At 41.8% G+C, this 16,246-nt stretch overlaps 2 protein-coding genes across 2 annotated transcripts; both read left to right on the forward strand.

Moving 5' to 3' along the window:
* The first annotated feature begins 288 nt into the window (after positions 1-288).
* On the forward strand, positions 289-8,676 carry usp3 (ubiquitin specific peptidase 3). Its single transcript, XM_031869820.1, has 15 exons — positions 289-730; positions 974-1,034; positions 1,680-1,817; positions 2,169-2,252; positions 2,445-2,526; positions 2,783-2,862; positions 4,270-4,383; positions 4,736-4,849; positions 4,979-5,128; positions 5,309-5,415; positions 5,579-5,659; positions 5,776-5,894; positions 6,019-6,132; positions 7,157-7,224; positions 7,819-8,676. The coding sequence occupies exons 1-15, from the start codon at positions 640-642 to the stop codon at positions 8,258-8,260; spliced, it is 1,845 nt and encodes a 614-aa protein (XP_031725680.1). The 5' UTR covers positions 289-639; the 3' UTR covers positions 8,261-8,676.
* A 2,522-nt stretch (positions 8,677-11,198) lies between these two features.
* On the forward strand, positions 11,199-15,706 carry fbxl22 (F-box and leucine-rich repeat protein 22). The gene is made up of 2 exons (XM_031865960.1): positions 11,199-11,648; positions 14,369-15,706. Exons 1-2 carry the CDS (start codon positions 11,311-11,313, stop codon positions 14,715-14,717), a joined length of 687 nt encoding a protein of 228 aa, XP_031721820.1. The 5' UTR covers positions 11,199-11,310; the 3' UTR covers positions 14,718-15,706.
* The last annotated feature ends 540 nt before the right edge of the window (positions 15,707-16,246 follow it).

The raw sequence follows: 16,246 nt of genomic DNA on the forward strand, positions 1-16,246 counted from the left end.
TAAATTAATAGGCAACGATCGGAAGCGAGACCACTACGCATGCGTGACACTTCTAAACTAATTTAAAGTCTCAGAACATGGTTTAATTCGGTTGAACATTAGAGCTTCTAAATATCAGTAGGTATTAATCCAATAGAAAGTGCCGACCCAAATAAGAGGCACATACCGTATCTATAAGCGGCCAGGGGAATGTGAGCGAAGAAGGAAGTACTTAAACGTAACTAACGCCCAGAAGATTTTTCATCTTTGTTTTATAACGTTAGCTGGCAAAAGGCCGAGCCGGCAGAAACTACGTCACTTCCTCAAGGTATTTCCATTTGTTTGTGGCAAACGCCAGCAGTTACCAAGTACCTTTTACACCAAAGCTAACGTTACTATTTTAACTATCAATATGTCAGGGTGGAAACGGCATTATCTTTATTATCTGTAAACTGCTGTGTCCTGAAACCATGCAAGAAATAGTGTAGCTATCAAACGATTAAGCGCCAGCAAAGAACCGGAAAACGTGCGTTCGCTAACTGAAGTAGTTGGCCAGCTAGCGTTAGCTAACGTTAGCTACTCTAGGTTAATTGGCTAACTATTGTTAGCTGCCTTGTTCCTGGTGCAGTGTTGGCTGACATTAGCTGACTTCGTGAGCCGATGGAGTGCCCTCATCTGAACTCAAACGTGAGCTGTCCCATCGACACCTCCAGGCTCCCTAACGGCACTCCGTTCTCCTGGTGTTGCAACGGTAAGAGAAGTCATCCTTTCATCCAACGTTACTAACATTGACGTTAACGGAGTGCAGTCATTTGGATCCCAGCCCTTGCTTCCATGTTACCATCAACCAGCGTTAGATAGATAATGTTACGTTAACTCAAGGGCAGATCACAGTGAACACATGAAGAAATGATCCTTTCAAAAGAAAAGCACACAATACACTGTCTTATAGAAATATATTACTCTTAATTAAGACTTCCTCTTTTATCTCCAGTTTGTAGGTCTAATAAGAGTCCATGGATTTGCCTTACTTGTCTGATGGTCCATTGTGGAAGGTAAGTTGTTGCCGTTTTGTTTACAACTAAAGTTGGAAAAGCAAACATATCTCACTAGCAACGTGTGTGTCTCAGACCTTTTGGGAACCGTTTTGACTTTGGGACAGACAAATCAATTAATACAATACAATAGATACATTAATGCAATACATGCATTAATGTATCTATTGTCTACATAACTCAGGCAGTGGTCACTGAGATTGCTGTCTGTAAATGTATCTCTGAAAACCTTTAAAAAGCTGTGGTTTTATTGGGATAAGTCTGGTTAGCCCCAGTTTCTGCTTTTGCATTAAATCACATCGCTAAGCATGTTTTATTCCTTAAAAATCTTATGTCATATGACAAAACTTTAGCACTGTTTTGGAAACATTTCCAGTTCCTCAAAGACTCTTCAAATGTAATCGAGGAAATATTTAATTTCCAGTTACCATCTTTGTTTTAACAAGGAAATGTTATGTAGTAGTGTATTGTCATCAATGAGGAGCATCATTGTTATACCCAGGATCAAGATTCTTTACAATAAAACATGCAGACCCAGATTCTTTGATAAAATGTGTGAGCATAACATAGTCCAACACTTAATATTAGATTATATTCTGGTGGTTCTATATGTTGTGTGTGCTAAAGTAATCTCTTTCTCTACAGATACGTCAATGGGCATGCAAAGAAACACTTTGAAGAGTGTCAAGTCAGTGGCGTCGGTCAAAAGAAGGGCGAGAAACAAGAGAAAGAGAAATCCCATCATTCCGTCTGCATGGACTGCAGCAGCTACAGCGTGTTCTGGTGAGTGTCTTTCATCACCAACACATCTATGTCTACAATGTTACTCACAGTGGAACCTTACACAAGTACAGTCGATGGATTGTTATGGTGTGGTAACAAGAACCAAATGTTTCTTTATATCATCATCATTCATTTATTGATACTATTCATTGACTTTTTTAGGGATCCAACAATCTTCTTGTTGCATGCCACAAATGTTAATTTAAAGCAAAACATATTCATATTGAGAAGTAATTGATACATTTACACATGTTGCATGCTACCACAGTGAAACACAATACAAGATATTTATGATGCAGTGTTTTTATGCAAAGTTCATTTTCGTGTCTTGACTAATGTGGATTTTTATAGTTACAGATGTGATGACGTTGTTGTTAATGACACAAAGCTTGGGCAGGTGCAGAAGGTCAGGGAACATCTGCAGAGTTTAGAAAAGTAAGTGCAAATCCAAAGAAAGAAAAGATGTTTTGCTCTGTCATCATTACACTTGCCAAATTATTTTATAATAAGTCATTATAATGTAGCAGTAGTCTTGGTAGTTTGACAGTGTTTGAATGTCTAAAGGCAAGTATACATCATGCTCAATACAACATCAGTGTCCTGATAACACATGTTCCCCTTCTACAGCTCAGTACTGATGGGTGACAGACAGAGGAAAAGAAAACTTCAGGAAAACCCAGCCTCAGATAGCAAGTTGTTGAAAGACAACGTAAGTGGCTGAACATATGTAGGTCGGAGCCGCTCCACAGTGGTGTTTTACCACAAAATACTTTGGCTCAGACTTAGCTTAAATATTTCCATTTACGAATCATTGCAGCCTTTATAGAGCTTTACAGAAGTTGACTATCTTTAAATGTTAGCTTAAAACTTGGTTTTAGTCAGGATTTTTCCGAAGCCTTTCAAAATATTTATGTTTATATGTACTGAATATTAGGATTTGAATGCATTTCACTTGTCTCGAACAGGATGGGGCCGCTTTAGGAGCTACAGGTCTGCGGAACTTGGGAAACACGTGCTTCATGAATGCCATTCTGCAGTCCCTCAGGTAAGGTTCTGCACTGAAGATGAGGTATGTGGGTGGTACACTGGGTTTGCAGCTTGGTTCAGTAGCTCTGCCCCTGTAGACCCGGGGCCCCATGACAAGTCATCCTTTATTAATACAGGCTGGGGCCCAGTTAGGGGAGTCACAGTCAGCGGACATAGTTCCCAGCTAAAACGCATTTTTCTTGGTGTGTTTTTACGATAATATATCAAGTACATTTTGTATTACTGCTAAACATTTACCAAAGCATGATGAAGATTTAAAAAAATAAACATAATCTCTTTTACTACTTTCCAGGCAGCCATTAGTTACCATTCATTTTAGTATGGTGTTGAAATCAGAAACTTAAAATGCCCCTAACTAACCGCTTATAGGTTTACTATGATTTTTAGGTTTAGTTAAGTTACTATTCCAACTCATTGTACCCCAAAATAACAGACAACGGTCTACTACTTACTGTGTACTTCGACTTCAGAGAAACTCATTGTAGTACTACATTTACTTGACAGGGAAATGTGACTGGTTACATTGCAAATTCGCCCAATTGACTCTCAAAATATAACAATTTAAATATGATGCCTCGTTCATTATGCTATCCAGCAGCATATTAGAATTTCAAAGTCTACCATGAACAAATGTGAAGTACATTGTGCTGATGAGGCCTCTCTATAACTCATCACTCGAGGTAGAATTTTAGACTTTTACTGTGCAGTGATAATGGTTTCACTGTTAATAGTTACACTATTAATAGTTAACAGTTTTACTTTAGAAACCATTTTTTGTACTGCCAATACTGACTATTCCAAATTCCCATTCAGAAGTTGTCATCGTGCATAATCTTAAGCTCCTTCCACACTAATTCGTTTTTGTTTTAAAAACGCTGTTTAGAAATGAATACGATCTCCGTCCACAATCGTTAAGCTACGTTTTAAAGTTAGTCTCCCTCTATGTTAACACACCTGAAAAGCCCTTCCTCATGACTATTCTGGAGCACTGGGTATGTGTGCTGGTGTAAACAGTAAAGCAGATTGTTGACTCAGCGGTTTATTGCACTTCCTGTAGTAACATGTCTTGTTTGATATTTAATATCTTTCTCTATCTTTCCCACACATGCACTCAAACATAACTGTAGTGGTGGAGGCTCTCTCTCTCTCTCTCGTACATACATCAAATTTACTTTAAAAAAGAACAGTTACAAATCATAATTTCCCCACATTATGGGTCACAGAATTTGGTCCACACACGTCTCGCTGGTTTCCCGTCGGTTTTCTCTGGTGACTGGTAAGACCCAATCAAGAAGTGGAATGCGTAGACCGTTCATATGATTAAAATGGGTGTTCCTGTCTGTTTTGCTAAATGTGCTGATGTCTGGTGTCAAGCATGTTCTAACAAAATGTGTTTCTTTGACAGCAACATCAAGCAATTCAGCTGTTATTTCAAGGAGCTGCCTGCAGTGGCTCTACGCAGCGGTAAGACGGCAGGAAGGAGGATGTACCACACCCGGAGCCAAGGGGACACCAGTGTGTAAGGTCCTATTCTGTCGGGGTGGGGTGGGGGGGGGTTCATGGGCTGAGTGCAAAGATCTAACAATTATTATCAGCAAGTATAAAATTGATTAAATTGTTACTTGTGTACGTCTTAGAAACATTTCCTGATGAGTAATTATCTTGAATAATACACCTTTAGTAGCACAGAAATAGTGTTATACGATATATAATGAATGACAAACACAAGTTTGAGTATGTGTTTGTGTGTCATGCATTTGAAAGTGTTGTGTCCTCTGTAGAAACAACAACCATAGAGGTTTGGACAGGCTTTGGATGTTTACTGTCCCAGGTTGTGCATTGGGGTAACCGGGTTGCTTTATGTTGAACAGGTCTTTGGTGGAGGAGTTCAGGAAAACCCTTTGTTCCCTGTGGCAAGGAAGCCAGACAGCCTTCAGTCCAGATACCTTATTTTATGCTATATGGAAAATCATGCCAAGTTTCAGGTATGCCAAGAGTGTACGGAGAGTTTGCCAGAATTAAGCTCCTCATGCTGAGCAGCAAACCGTTTCCTTCTTAGTTCTGCTTTCATTAAACTGGAACAATGTCATTTAAGGCTGTGTGTTTGTGTCCAGGGGCTATCAGCAGCAGGATGCACACGAGTTCATGCGGTACCTGCTGGACCACCTCCACAGGGAGCTGCAGTACAGTCGCAACGGGGCGTCTCACCCAGTCTCGCCTCAGGACGGGGTCAGATTCTCCACTGCAGATGGCAAATGCTGCATGTAAGCCCGGGACACCTTCGAATGATTTTATATATGTTTATACAAATAATAGCATTTACTAGTTCGTAGCGTTTAGAATATGTTGTTTGCATATTCTTTAGCTCAGACATTGATTGAACACCAGAACGACTGTGCATTTATTGATAATAACTACTTTGTCTGCTTTTTAATTCTTTACAGAAATGGGACTGCCAGTGTTGTTACATCCAACTTTGGTGGCATACTGCAGAATGAAGTCAACTGCCTGATATGTGGAACAGAATCTCGGAAGTTTGATCCCTTTCTTGGTAAAGGCCCAAACGAACTGAAAGCGTCTGACGCGCATGTTTTCTGAAGTACACCTTTTAATAGCCAAACACACATCAGAAGCGCTGCGTACCTACCTACTCGTACCTATGCATTCTCACATCGTATTTATGTGAGAATTTGTGTCCATTCTTTTTGACTCAGATCTGTCTTTGGACATTCCCAGCCAGTTCAGACAGAAGAGAAGTAAGGACCAGGAGCCGGGGCCCACCTGCACCTTGCGTGGTAAGTTTCCCCACTGTCGGAGGTAGTGACTCATTAGACAGTTTTTTGGAAGTATTACTTTCTAAGTGTGTACTGCTGAGATTAATGGCAGCATTTTCTGTTTGTTTATGTTTTAGACTGCTTGCGTAGCTTCACTGACCTGGAAGAACTCGATGAAACGGAGCTGTACTATTGCCATAAGTGTAAAAAGCGACAGAAATCCACCAAGAAGTTCTGGATCCAGAAGCTGCCAAAAGTAGAGACAGACATTCTCAATTCTTTCTATAATTAATTCATTTGAAAGGTTTTTCTGTGAGAGTAAAGTAGTTGGGGGAAATATTGTGTTCGGGTATAATTGGTGCTTTTATTTCCTGTATTAGGTTTTGTGTCTGCACCTGAAAAGGTTCCACTGGACAGCCTTTTTAAGAAACAAGGTGGATACCTATGTGGAGTTTCCACTGAAAGGCCTGGACATGAGGCGCTACCTACTGGAGGTGAGTCTAAAAAGGACGAACAAGGAATGAAAATGAAACGGGCGTGGCTCATATAGCACATTAGTGGCACAGTAAGAACTGCTACAGGTCAGAGGTCGGCTGTGCTCTTTCAGTTCAGGCCGCTGTAAAAAAAATGAACTGCAGTTTAAAAAAACAAAACAAAATGATCATCCTCAAATATTTGTATTAATACGTCAGCACTGCTTTCTGTGTCTGCTGTTGTGGAAGATTCCAAGAGAAATCCAAGTTTGGTAAAGTGGTCTTAGTGGAATTTTTATTGGTGTTATCTCAGTCAAACTTCACAAGAAGGTAGAGTACTTGTGCCACATTGTAAACCTTTATAATGAAGGGGGATGGTTTACTAACTTAGAAAAGGAGTCGAGACACTATTCAGACCACGGAAAGATCGCAAGTGAAATGCTAGACGGCTGACTTGGAAATGGAAGTGAAATGCTAGACGGTGAACTAAAATGACTGCATTGCAAGTTAGGCACGAACAGAGAAGCTGCAGACAGCACCAAGAATAAACTATTTAAAAATTTAGATGAAGAAATGTAATTGTTCCTTTTACCAAACTGGTGATTGATTAAAACTGAATTGTCCTCTTGGTCATCTGATAATGGATTTATATCTACAGAAAAGTTGGGGGCATATGTCAGTTTTCTAACATTTTATAGACAAAACAATTACTAGAGAAAGTAGTTGAACAGATCAATCAGTCTTTGTTGTTAGATTATTGTGTAGCACATGTAATGTAAGACTTTGTGTCTAAACTGATGCCTGCAGGGGGCGCTGTTCAACAGTGACTGTTAAACGGACAAACTCGTAAAGGGGAACTAGTGTAAACTGGAGTTTGCTTTCAAATTATTCCTTACTGTTGTTCTTTGAGTTGTGTAATTTCTGGGTTGTTCCATTTACAAATCAAAAATTGGCCAAAAATTATGTTTGAATACTAGCTCCCAGGCACGATGTTTTTTTCGGTGCTGTAAGGAAATATCTTCTCTCGTCTTTCTTTTGTTTGCAGCCGGAGAATTCATTACCAGAGAGCTGCCTGTATGACCTCGTTGCTGTCGTAGTGCATCACGGATCTGGGTGAGTTGAGGGAGTATCCCCTGTTTTAAACACACAAATGGAGAAGTTAAAATATGTATTTGTTCATTTTTGAATTAGCACAAACAGATATTGCATATATCTAGGGCTCTCCACAAGGATATGGAGTAACCAGCCTGTGGGCAAAATGAGCCCGCTACTTTTTTGAAAGTTTCCAATGAAGGCTCCTTTGTGTTACAAACCATCTAGCGGGTCAGGTTACAAAAAGCCACTATTCCATCATATACACTGATCTATTGCGTGTTTGATTGTAAACATGTAGTGAATTATAATAAAGGAGCCCCCCCACTCACACACACCTTATCTTAACCCTTTCCCATGAGCCCCCTCCCAAGCATTAGAGGAGTACCTGACCCCCAAATGTCCCATTTGTATGTCAGTTATATCAAGGGTCCTTGAAAAGGCTTCAAGATAGGCCGAGCGCTGTTCATCAAAGTGCTGCCGTTTTACCTCTTGCCTCTAAGTGGCGATGTTGCACCGCTGAGCTGAATGTCTCCATCTCACTTGAGCAGCAATGAACACAATCTCATCAGAAGCCAAGGCAGCAGAACGTGATACGCGCGTCTGTGTTCACAGGGTTGGATCGGGGCATTATACGGCATATGGCAGCCACGAGAGCCGATGGTACCACTTCAACGACAGCACGGTGACTCTGACCAATGAGGACGTAGTGAGGAAGGCCAAGGCCTACATCCTCTTCTACGTGGAGAGGACCGAGCAGGTGGCCTCGGACAAGACCGCCACGAACAAGCCTGCTGTGGACACGGCAGCCACGGACAGCGGCCCTTCAGAAGCAGTTGCCCAGGACAAGGTTGCAGCAGACACGGGTTTGATAGATGTGCCAGCCTCACGCATGAATACCCAGGATGTGGCAGCCCCAGATGTTGCTGCATCGGGAAATGTGTGTGAGGACATGGCTGAACTGCATAAAGCTAACACGGCCTCAATGGATGCTGCAGCAGATAGCGATACCTCAGACAAGGCGGCAGCAGAGGAAGCCAGCCAAGCTATAGAATGATTGTATCAGACGGCCTCAGACCAGCTATTCACTCCATTTTGGCTTTTCTCCTCAATCTCATTTCTCCCCATGCTTGAGTTTAGTCATTTTCACGTTTAATGTATTTGCAATACTATTTAGTTTTTTTTATGATCTGCATGGCAACATCATCTATTTGCTGCTTGGGATTTGTTTAGTATGACTAGTTGCATTTATTTCCATAATGTTTTGTTCCTCGGTTGAGATGGACTTCTCTGTATGTAATGGATTCCAGATGTGATTGTTTAAACATAATGAAGTAAAGCTGTAGCCTGGGGAAACCTCAGTTGGTCCAATATTTAGCCTAGACTGAAGAAATGTATTTTGTCAAGACATTGTCATTGTAACAATATTTGGAGTTTCTATTGTTTTTAAAGTTTCTAATTTTGTAATATCCACTTCTTGAGAACCTTGTCATTGTGTTTTCCAGTTATTCCGAGAGGTTTGAGGATGTAGAATGCATTGATTGACTGACACCTACTCATTAGTGCTTCAGAAAGTTCTTTTCACTTCTTGACCAGAAGCAATGTGAAAGAAATGATCATTCTCAAATGGTTTTGTTTGTCTTGTATTTATCTGAGTGAGTCTTAGAAACAGGCCCTGATAAAAGTTTCTATAAGTGAAGAAAGTCTTGAAGTTCACCCTTTCCTGAAGACCGCTCCGTTTGTAGCGACCCTGCAAATCTTTTACCGCAGTTCAACAACGCGTAGACAGGAAGACACGGTCGTTTTTTCTTCCATTACTCTTTTAAGCAGTTAAAGCATTAACGTTGAAGTGGCTTTTTAATTACTGAAGTCAGAACAGTAACGGCGTATAGAATCACGCCACCACACTGTCTCATGAGGAGAACATCTCCCTACACTCCATGTGGAGTTTATTTGTGATTCTGATTTATATAGTTACTACAGTTGAAAGACTTTTATACAATTAATAGTGTTCACAGATGGTAGTATGCAGCATTAAGAACAAGATCAATTAAACTACAGGACAGTTGATGTTCAGCGGGAAGGTCAACAAATAACTTTCAACTATTCTGATAATCAACTCTGCATTGAAGTCATTTTTTAGATAAAAATGGCAAACAAATTGACTGCTTCTTGCTTCTTAAATGTGAGCATTTACAGTGTCTTGTCCTGCTTATAATAAGCTGAATATGTCTGAATATCAGGCCGAAAACCTGATTTGAGGACTTTATCATCAGCTCTATGTTGCGCTGGACATTTTTCTCAATCAATAATTGATTGCAGCTCTGAATTAAAGACTAACAAAACTTAATCAAAATAAGTTTCTTTGCCTATAATTCTTTCAGCATATGCTGTAGCTGATGTATATTTCTTTTATTCAGTGGTTTAAGTCCTTTGAGGAACTTTAATAGCAAATTTGAAATACAAGCTACCATATGTGCACAATGTGGTGTACATGTTAGGTACTGTCCTTTCATGTCACGTTGAACATGTGCACCAGAGGATACGTTATGTTTACATTAGTGTCCACAATGCTCTAATTGTGTCCAATAGAAAACGAAGTACAACCTAAAGGAGAGAGCAGATTTTTAGCAAGCCTTTTCTTTTAATGTTTTCCTCTAGCGAACATCTCCGCCCACACACACACACACACACACACACACACACAAGAGCTCCCCTTGGGACACGTGCCAGCCAGTCAGCCTCCTCGCTCAGACAGGAACTAGCACTCCTGTATGATGATGAACAGCTGCTCTCCCTCGCCTGCTCACAGGTGGCCATGTGCTCCCTACTCCATCCCCATTAATGACACACAAGTGCCCCCCCCCCTCTTCTTTTCCTGTTGGAGGCTAGATCACAGCTGCTAATAATACGCTCACATTGCATTGTTTGTCAGATCAGAGGTCTGGTTAACACACTGAGTCACAGTATAGACTGTAATCTGCCTTTCCAACAGTGGCATTTACCAATGTCCTGCATCTTTTTAGAGATTGGTAGTAACAAGTGGAACAGGACATAACTGCAGTAGTGTGTGGTCATGACATAAACTTAATGGTATTTTGGCTTTTTGCCATCTCAGTATGTCGTCTGTGCTTCAATTGAGCAGTTTCAAACCCACACACAGTCATAGTTCACTGTGTTCCTTTAGGCCTACGTAACACTACGTGTGACTTGCATGAAGGGTTAGTCAGGTTTGGGTCATGACGGGATTAGGCAGTGTAATTACCTTGTATGTGAATCATAAGTTGTTAATGTTTTATAGTTAGGCCTTCATTTCATTCAGCGCAACAAGTTCAACAGATTCTAATGTATAAACTGTATAAAATGTTTATTGTTGACGCTGTGCAGAGAGGCTAACTCGACTCATTGTGATTCGTGTTTGGGACGGTGTTGGACTGTATTATATTTTCATTTGATCCTGATATTTTTGCTCCTCCCTACATGAAGCAGACAATACATTAGCCTACCTTTCATTTGTTGCACAAACTTTATCTTTAAAAAAATGACCATTTGAAATGACACAAACAAACAGACATGTTGACAGCCTGATATAGTTCCCCACAAAAAAAGTTGAATTACCTATTTAAAGATTCTTAAAAAGGCATCTAGGCCAACCCCTTTAAAATAAATAATGAATGTGAAAACAGACTTCTAGTGTCAAATTACTATCATTCTGCAGTGAGGGTCAAATTGTTAATGCAGGACTGTTATACATTCTACAGTCTATACATCCTCATTTTTGTGTCACTCAGTGTGTAGACTATCTGCAGGCCTAATTGAGAACTAGGCCAGTAAAGTGTAAACATCTGGCTGAGTCCAGCGCTTGCCGCCTGTTGAGAGCCATGACAGATGGAAAGGGAGCGTATGGCTCAAACACTTCCCTCTTTGACCGTACTGCCAGTTGTCTTCCCAAAATAGCAAGCACTCCACAGCCTTATATGTGCAGGCCTGCAGCATGTGCCTGAGGAGGCATCATGTATCTGGGCCACACAATGCGGGCTCCAGGCGCATTGTTGCTGCTTACCACAGAGGACAGAGGCCTCTCTTTCTGTCTTAGGACGGCTCACCATGCAGCTGACCCAGCTCAACCACGAATGTCTCCTCCAGCTTTTCTCCTTCCTGGACAAGGACAGCCGGAGGAGTTTGTCCCTTACCTGTCAGCAGCTGCGCGAGGTCTTCCTGGACCCCTGCCTCTGGACTCTCCTCCACTTCAGCTCCCCGTGTCAGCTGACGAGGGACAACTTTGTTCTGGGACCTTGTTTGCGTTACTTGACAGTCTGCTGGTACTCCAGCAGGGTCCTGCAAGTGTGCAACATCGAGGACTGGTTGAAGAGCTCCTTTCAGAAGGACATCTGCAGTAAACACGAGAGCCGGGTCAGCACGTTCCTGACCCATGTCTGCCGCATGTGAGTGTTTGTGTGTGGTTCCCCCCCCGCCCCCTGCTCTGTCGTGTGTTATGTGATGAAATAGACCAACAGAGGGTGAACAAAACAACACCAGTACTATACAGTACTGCAATCTAATCTAAAGCAGTGGCTTTTTGGCTTGTGACACCTTAAACAAAACAATGTATACTTACTAGCAGTAACGTCCTAGCAGTTCAACTTAAGTAAAGTTTTGAATGCAGGACTTTTACTTGTAGTTGAGTATTTCCACATTGTAGTCTATTGCTTATTTTACTTAAGTAAAGGATCTGCATACTTGCTCTTACTAGACAAAAGTACAAACCTCAAATATGACCATTGAGCTGAATTAACAACACATGTTTAATCAGAATCAGTAACATTATTGGATGCACTATCACTTTCTCCAGCCAGCTGCTTTTCACAAACTTCTGTATTAATTACATTTTTTATTTTTGGTAAGATGTGTTTCGAGGATAATCACATCATTTCCAGGTTTTCCAGGGTCATTCACATCACTGCAGGGAACACAATAGTTTTCATTGAGAGGCGCATGGCTTACTGAAACTGCCTTGTTTAGCTGTAGAGAATCATTAGAACCAGACGGAGTGTCTGGAGCTGGCTAGACACAGAAAAGTGACACATCTGTGGGACATAAGACTGATTCTATTAACTAACATAACTGTGGTCAAATATCAAATTATTTTTATTGAATGAAGTGACAGTTGGATTTGATTGGACCCTGAAACGTAGCTCTACTGTCTCTTGGACTTGTGTGCGTGGCTGGCTGCATGCAGGACTCAGCCCGGAGAGGCGTAATGAGGTCTCTGGATGATTTATTCAAGGCAGCCAGTAATAACCAATGATGTGAGGGAGTCTGGCCACCGCAGCTGGAGGAGGGACGAGGGGCTGGCTCAGTGTATGACCCTGTGAGGATTTCCTGTATTGTGAAATTTGAGACGCAAGACACGAGAGCCGTTAGACCAGTCAAAACTAGAACCACCTACTTTTTCTGGGTGCTGTATCTCGACGCCCTGCAGGCTCACTCATTGCATACTGATAAACACTCCCAAATGGTTTGAGTGAGTGAGTAGAGAGCCAGTGCACGTGACAAAGTGGGAGGGGACGCAGAGAAGCTGTGGGGGTGATAAAGAGTGATTTGGCCGCGGACCCTCCCAGTCAGCTGCAGACTGGAGTTTTACGCAGGCAGGTGGGGCCTACAATTGGCTCTTTGTTGCTGTAAGAGGAATGAACATGTGCGTCTGTCTCTGCCTGCCTCTTGCTGGATGATACTCCACGCAAACTCTGATGCCAAGCTTATGTCTGTGTTTTTTTTTTATCTTAATGGAAAATATATATAAAACACAGCAGCTCTTTGGGCCTCTTTATAGTGTGGTGTACTGTCTGAAGCTCCACTATGGCCAGATGACAATAAATCAAGAACACTGTTTTATTGATTTTTATTATCTTGAGGTCACAGTTATACAACAAGAGTTATACAACGTAAATTAACATGCTCAGCATGCCAGTGTGGGCGGCACAAGAAGCTTTTGGCATGGCTAAATAGTTCTGAGTAGTTTCATTCCAAAATGTCATGTCAGTTTGGTATAGTTGATACAAACCCTCCCACTGGAGAGACCAAAAGCAGCAGAATGTTAAATGTATGTCTGCAGTTCCTTTTAGAGTCCACTGGATAATTTGACCAGACAAAATAACCGCTAGGAAACCAAATTAAACTGGCGATTATAGGTTAGCAGTGTGGTGTTCTGCTTGTGCTCGGACCAGACTGCCCTCCATGCTGTTTGTTTTAATGTGAACGGCATATAAGATAGATAGATAGATAGATAGATAGATGCTGAATCTCCAAATAACGCTGGCTTTGAGCTGTTGTTGTTCCACCCCACCCCTTCTTTTTTATTTTTTCTTGGTTAAAGTCATTACCGTGCAGTCACATCCGCTGATAAACATTGGCCCTATGTAGCAATGCAACAGGGCACGTGGATTGACGGTGCTACCCTGTGTTCAGATGTTACTGGGGCAGCAGCCTCAACACTTGCAGGCAACTGGAATATGTGCGGCTCACATGTGGGGAAGTGGTAAGATTATGTAAGTCTTTATGTAATTCGCATCAGTGAACTGAATGACATCCTCGATCTGTTGCCACTAGAGTGCTCTGTGTGGTCCCGGCCTGCCAGTAGGTTGCAGTTCATTCCGTACACACCGGCTGGAAACATGCAGTCAACATGCATTTCACAGCAGTAATTCACCTCCAACATTTAGTAATTCCTGTAAGATTAAGCATGAGAAAATGCACTTTTGTCAAGATATAATTCATCATCAACATCCTCTAATTGTTCTCCATTACTCCATGTATTCACAAAAGCTCTTTACAGGACGGAAACACATGCCCAGCAGGACAGTGTGTAAAGAAAAGACAGCTTGGTCTTTAGGTATTAAGCTGCTCTATTGTTAAGCAGACCATGTGCTGCCTCACAGCTCTTTATGTTCTCCTCTGTCATCCGATTCTATTCAAGAGACGACATGCACGCCAAACAGCATTGCTTCCTTAAGACTTACCTAAGACTTAACGAACTAATCCCTCCCCACTATATAATATGTCCTAAGGCGTGATGACACAGAAGAGATGATGTACTGGTTGTACATATTGTTTGTGCTAACTTGTCACTGATTGATGATGTAACTGACTGCTGTCTGTGCTACAGGTGTCCCAACCTGCTCTGGCTAACCCTGTCTGGCTGCGGACACATCACTGACCAGGATGTGATCTCCGTGCTGCAGAGCTGCAGGAAGCTGCGCCGCCTCCACCTGGAGAACTGCGTCCGCATCACCGACTGCAGCCTGGAGGGAGCGGTGGCTCACGGAGACAGTCTGGAGGAGGTCACGGTAGACTTCTGCAGGAACATCACTCAGGCAGGCCTGCAGGCTGTCAGAGAGATGAGGCCGGGCATCCAGCTGAGTGCAGAGAGGAGCGCTGATATGATCCCTGACAGCAAGCCTGAGGAGAGGGTGCCACTCAGGAGGACGCTGCAGAAAGTCCTGCAGTTCTCCTGATGAAATGCTGGGCCACAAGGGAGACTATTTCTGTAACTTTGGATTTTTTAAGACTGGACTATAATGCCTTTGTTCTGTGTTTAATAGATGTGCTTCACCCTTTTTCTACCTTTTTCTACAACACATGTTGAACATGAGTCCTCCTTACCAAGACTTCCATGTTATCCTAACCAGGGAGAATGTCAGATCACAATAAAGTCTCACACAGATGGCCTAATCAACAATCCTTCATCAATGAACATTGAAATGGTGCGATTATATGATTCCGGTCTTAAAGGAATAGATTGTCACTTTGGGAAACATGCTTATTCACTTTATTGCTGAGAGTTGATGAGACGATCATTACCACTATCACGTCTATACGTTAAATATGAAGCTTCAGCCAGGCTAGCTGTTTCCCCCTGTTTCAGTCTTTATGCTATAAGCCATGCTGCCTGCTGGCTCCAGCTACATATTGACTGTTGAGCGCAAGAGAAGTATCGATCATCTCGTCTAACACTCAACAAGAAAGCGAATATTTTTCAAATTTTCAAATTTCTCAAAATGCCAAACTCTTCCTTTATTAGCATTTGATAGTTTGATTAAAATAATACACACACACCTTCCGTAGATTAGTTATGCACACCTGCACAGTACAAAAGGCGTGTGGTTGCACTGTGTGCTCTCTGTGTTATGATAAGACATGTCAGAGCTGGGAGGAAGGGTTCTCTGAGGGCAAAGTGACTCTGTGCCTGTGATTGGAATCATGTTATATGATCGTGAGACATATGAAATAGGTTGGTTAGGTAAGTGTGTCTGTCTGTAAATGCCAAGCAAATTTTATTGCAGGCTGCTGATGCAGGGTGCTCCCCGTCCTATGGGTGCATCTTTGTATGACCATAGATTTTCACACAGGGTCCTTTAAAGGAGCAGTGTGAAGGGCTTAGTGGCATCTAGTGGTGAGGTTGTAGATTGCATCCAACTTAACACCCCTCTTTTCACCCCTCCCTTTCCACGCATGATGGAGAACTACATTCAGGTAACGTAAATGTAGCGTAGATGTGCAAGGATCTCTATAAAACAATGTTTGATTGGTCGTTCTGGCCCAGAAATATGGATTTCTTCAATCCCACCAGGACGGCGACTCGGACACGTGTTTAATTCACTGTTTCATACTTAATGTGTGTGTTGTTTTTTTAAGCTGTGTGTGTGTGTGTGTGTGTGTGTGTGTGTACGTGTGTACCTATTAACTGTGTTAAAGACAATTGTTCATTGCTTTGTGATGGACAGTACATTTTTTTTCTGAATGTGAATCTAAATGAATTGTTACAATACAAAGGTTCATATCATTTTCTGTAACGCTGTTTTGTAGCCGCTTAAAAATAACTGAAGAAAAATGCTTTATTTGGGGCTGTGATTCCAAAACAAACTCGTATATATAATCTGGATTGTATGCAGGACCTCTTCCGATGCAACAATGAGCCGTTAGTAGGTGTGTATTGATCCATTATTGCAGAACAATAGCACTGGTGACTGTAAAGTGTAATTAC

The sequence above is a fragment of the Anarrhichthys ocellatus genome, unplaced genomic scaffold (assembly GCF_004355925.1).
Source record: "Anarrhichthys ocellatus isolate YVR2014 unplaced genomic scaffold, GSC_Weel_1.0 scaffold2, whole genome shotgun sequence".
In the NCBI taxonomy this organism is placed as follows: Eukaryota; Metazoa; Chordata; class Actinopteri; order Perciformes; family Anarhichadidae; genus Anarrhichthys; species Anarrhichthys ocellatus.

Excerpts from the sequence above, each read along its gene's own strand:
- usp3 (XM_031869820.1), top strand. The coding sequence starts at position 640 with ATGGAGTGCCCTCATCTGAACTCAAACGTGAGCTGTCCCATCGACACC. Across the intron at positions 731-973 it reads GTTCTCCTGGTGTTGCAACG|TTTGTAGGTCTAATAAGAGT; the intron begins GTAAGAGAAGTC and ends TTTTATCTCCAG. Across the intron at positions 6,133-7,156 it reads TGAGGCGCTACCTACTGGAG|CCGGAGAATTCATTACCAGA; the intron begins GTGAGTCTAAAA and ends TTTTGTTTGCAG.
- fbxl22 (XM_031865960.1), top strand. The coding sequence starts at position 11,311 with ATGCAGCTGACCCAGCTCAACCACGAATGTCTCCTCCAGCTTTTCTCC. Across the intron at positions 11,649-14,368 it reads CTGACCCATGTCTGCCGCAT|GTGTCCCAACCTGCTCTGGC; the intron begins GTGAGTGTTTGT and ends TCTGTGCTACAG.